General features: G+C 37.3%; 1 protein-coding gene across 1 annotated transcript; it reads left to right on the top strand.

Annotated features, from left to right (window-relative positions):
- The first annotated feature begins 1,520 nt into the window (after nucleotides 1–1,520).
- On the top strand, nucleotides 1,521–3,146 carry LOC104585960 (CASP-like protein 1E1). Its single transcript, XM_010243022.3, has 2 exons — nucleotides 1,521–1,819; nucleotides 2,629–3,146. The coding sequence occupies exons 1-2, from the start codon at nucleotides 1,569–1,571 to the stop codon at nucleotides 2,975–2,977; spliced, it is 600 nt and encodes a 199-aa protein (XP_010241324.1). The 5' UTR covers nucleotides 1,521–1,568; the 3' UTR covers nucleotides 2,978–3,146.
- The last annotated feature ends 539 nt before the right edge of the window (nucleotides 3,147–3,685 follow it).

The following is a 3,685-nucleotide window of genomic DNA, read 5'->3' on the forward strand; positions in this document are numbered from 1 at the left end:
GTTTCAGCTATTGTGGTAGAAAAAACCCTTTAGAAAGGGTACTGCATTGATGAACCCAAAACCTTTCAATAGAAACAGAAATTGTACCAGACAACCTAACAAAGGGCCCAATAAATAACAGTAGTATAGTAGTACTGCCCCATTCAAGGAATGATGTGGGCTACTCACATATAGGGGTGTCAATGGACCAGTTTTGGGTTGGGCCCCATCCAAATCAAAATCAATTTGGATGGATTGGATGGACCAATAAGACATATTGAATTGGACCAATCCAGATTTAATGGTCCAAAGTTTGAATTGGATTGAACCTAGTCCATCTGTAATGGGTTTATATTGGATTGGGTTGGATTGAACCAATATCCAGTCCATTGATAGAATATGAGAAAACAGGTGTCAATGGGCCAGGTTTGGATTGGAAACAATCAAAATTAAAACCAATTTGAATAGATTGGATGGTCCAAACATTGAATTGGACTGATCCAAAATAGTCCAGAGTATTGGATTGGACCTAATCCATCTATAATGGACTCATATTAGATCAGATCGTATTGGACCAAATTCAGTTCAATTGGCACCCCTATTTTTTGGTAAAATAAATAGGGTAAATTGCTAAAACCTCTCCTGAAGTTTGGTATCCAAAATGGTCCAGAGTATTCATCGTATTGGATTGGAGCTGATCCATCTGTAATGGACTCATATTAGACCAGATCGGATTGGACCAAATCTAGTCCAATTGACACCCCTATTTTTTGGTAAAATAAATAGGGTAAATTGCTAAAACCTCCCTTGAAGTTTGGTTGTTGTTGAAACCTCCCCTGAAGTTTGGTAATTGCAATCACCTCTCATAAACTTTTTGATATGGTTGCAAGTGGACCCCCTTTGGTAGAATTTTATAAATAGACATAAAAATGTCCAAAATACCCATATAGTAATGTTTATTTTCCAATTTTTACTCTTCATATGAATCACTTCACCAAACCTTTCCAATCATTTTTTTTTTAAATTGATTTATTTTTCAAAATTTCTTTTCATATCAATCACTCAAAGGCAAAACTGCAACTTTAAATTATCTATTTTTTATTTGGGGTCTACTTGCAACTGTATTAAAAAGTTCAGGCCAGGTGATTGCAATTACGAAATTTTAAAAAAGGTTCAGCAATTTACCCAAATAAATATGGTTTCAGTCTTTCTGAATTTTATGACAAGAGTATCTTAGTCATATATTTTTTTTTCCTTTTATTGTGGTGGTACTGGTAGTTTAATACAATATAGCACAGAGACAATGCTTAGTTTATAAGAATATAAGAATGGAATTCATTGTGGAATGTGGATATCAAGAAAAAAAGGAACCATGTATACCAAAAACATATAAAAAGAAAAAAAAAAGAATGGAACCACGGGTTGACTTGTCTCATGTATTAACTGCCTACCTAAATAAGCTAATCCAATAAATTGTTCATTTCACTTCTCATTCAATCCATCTCCAGCTGATTACTCTATTTATACAAGGCCCCTCTCTCTTTCTTTCTCCATCTCTTAGTGAAATTGCTCAAAAAGCGTCTCAGAAGATGGAGAGCAGCCAAAGCCAATACAAGGCCAACTATGGTGTGGAAGTGGAAGCAAAAGTGGCGAACCCAAGAAGTAGTGTAAGGTCATCAGACTTCCTACTTCGACTACTGGCCGTAGTCACAACCCTTGTGGCTGCTATCATCATCGGCGTTGCTAGGGAGACCAAGATGGTTCCATTCTCTCTCCTCTCTAACGTTCCACCCTCGTATATTCCTTTAACTGCCAAGTCTCACTACTCCTCTGCTTTTGTGTAAGCACTCTTTCTCATTGTTACTTTTGGTTTAAATTCGATACTGATAGAGTTTTTAAAATTTTGATAACTTCATAAATACATACACACACATATATATATATATATATATATAATATTACTCTGGATCTTCTGCCCATAAGAACTCTGTCTACATTTATTCACAACACATTGAAAAGATCTCGTGCATAATACTATGTAAGAGGATGAGATGTTCTCCATATGTGACTGTGATGTTATGTAGATAGGCATAACAGAATTCTTATGGACAGAAGATCCGGACCAATATACCAGAAGCCTTAAGATGGTTAGAACTTGTTAAACCAAGCCCTTTTTAAGCTTATTCAGGGACCTCACCTAGTAACTTAAGTGCAGTGACTAAATATATTAATAGCTCATGGCACCCGGTGCTGATAGTGCTAACATTGCTCCCAAGTCCCAATTAGGCTAAAACCTTATTTGTTTGAGAGTGCTTATTTTTAATCACTTATTTTAGCCCACAACCACGTCAATAAGTACTTTTATGCATTTAGAAAATAATAAGTCTAATAAGTGATTTTTCAAGAAATAAGCCCATTACAAACAAGCTCAAAATTTTTATTTTTTTTTCAGGCACTTTTTTTTTTTGTTTCTGGCTGGTCTTGACCAACCAAAATGATTTTCAAAATATCTAAAAAAGCACTTATTATCCAAAGTAAGTGCTTTTTCACCGAACATAACTGTAATATTGAACTAGAAGCCTGCAATAATAATATATAGCTAACCGGGTTTTAATTTGGGGGCTTTTGTTGATATCTCTGTTGTTGAAGGTTCTTCACGGTGTCAAACGCCATAGCCTGTGCATACGCAGCTTTGTCACTGCTGCTACTAATCGCGAAACGAGCGAGAGGCAACGCCATAACATTGGCAACCACCATCATCAGCCTGGATGTGATAATGGTGGGTCTGCTTTTCTCCGGCAATGGGGCTGCCGCTGCAATCGGCCTCCTTGGCTACCAAGGCAACTCGCACGCCAACTGGCAGAAGGTCTGCAACGTATTCGGGACTTACTGCCACCAAGTCGCGGCTTCTATAGGCGTCTCGCTGCTTGGGTCCCTGCTCTTTGTCCTGCTGGTGCTGCTCGCCGTTTTGAACCTCCACAAGACAAACACGTCTTAATTGCAACTATTCCATTCCATACATCACATATATTCGCTCTGTATTGGTTGCAGGTTGTAACTGCTGGTACCACTACTTGCTTCTTTTTTAATTTGCCATGAGCTCCAGACTCCATCTTAATTAGTTGTGCATTAATATTTAATACCATAACAGCAGCTAGATGCACCTACTCCCTTTAATTCGTGACTTAGAGCCCGTTTGGGAGGGCTTCTGCGTTAATTGAAGGGCCGTTTAGCAAGTCTGTTTGGTTAAGATGTATCTTTTTCAATGCATCGGCTTTTGGTAGTTAGATTTACTACGAATCAAACAAAAAAAGACCGAATCACAACCTACTGAACTTATTATAAATAACCAACAAACCGCATGAAAAAACATGCCAAATGGGCCTGAATTGCTTGGGAGCAGCTATCTGATATAGTTTCATCAAAAAAATGATTTTGAGGCTTAAATTAAAACTATTTTTAATTTTTTGGACTCTTATCTAATAAGATTTTATGGCATATGGGGTTCTTCAGCAGTAGTTCAGTCCATATAATGCCAGAAACCGTTGCGTGGAAGAAAGCCCTCTCACAACTTGGTACTATTCACTATTGAATTGAAAATGCTCTGGTGGTTGGATGAACGAGTGAGTTGCGACACCATTAATTAAATTCCTCAACGCCAGACCTAATATTTTGTATGTATTTACACTGTGCATATTTGCATTTA

This window comes from Nelumbo nucifera, chromosome 4 (assembly GCF_055504915.1).
Source record: "Nelumbo nucifera cultivar China Antique chromosome 4, China Antique-T2T, whole genome shotgun sequence".
NCBI classification, from domain to species: Eukaryota; Viridiplantae; Streptophyta; class Magnoliopsida; order Proteales; family Nelumbonaceae; genus Nelumbo; species Nelumbo nucifera.

Bases quoted from the DNA above. Each gene is read 5' to 3' on its own strand.
- LOC104585960 (XM_010243022.3), top strand. From the start codon at position 1,569: ATGGAGAGCAGCCAAAGCCAATACAAGGCCAACTATGGTGTGGAAGTG. The intron at 1,820-2,628 runs GTAAGCACTCTT...CTGTTGTTGAAG, and splicing joins CACTACTCCTCTGCTTTTGT to GTTCTTCACGGTGTCAAACG.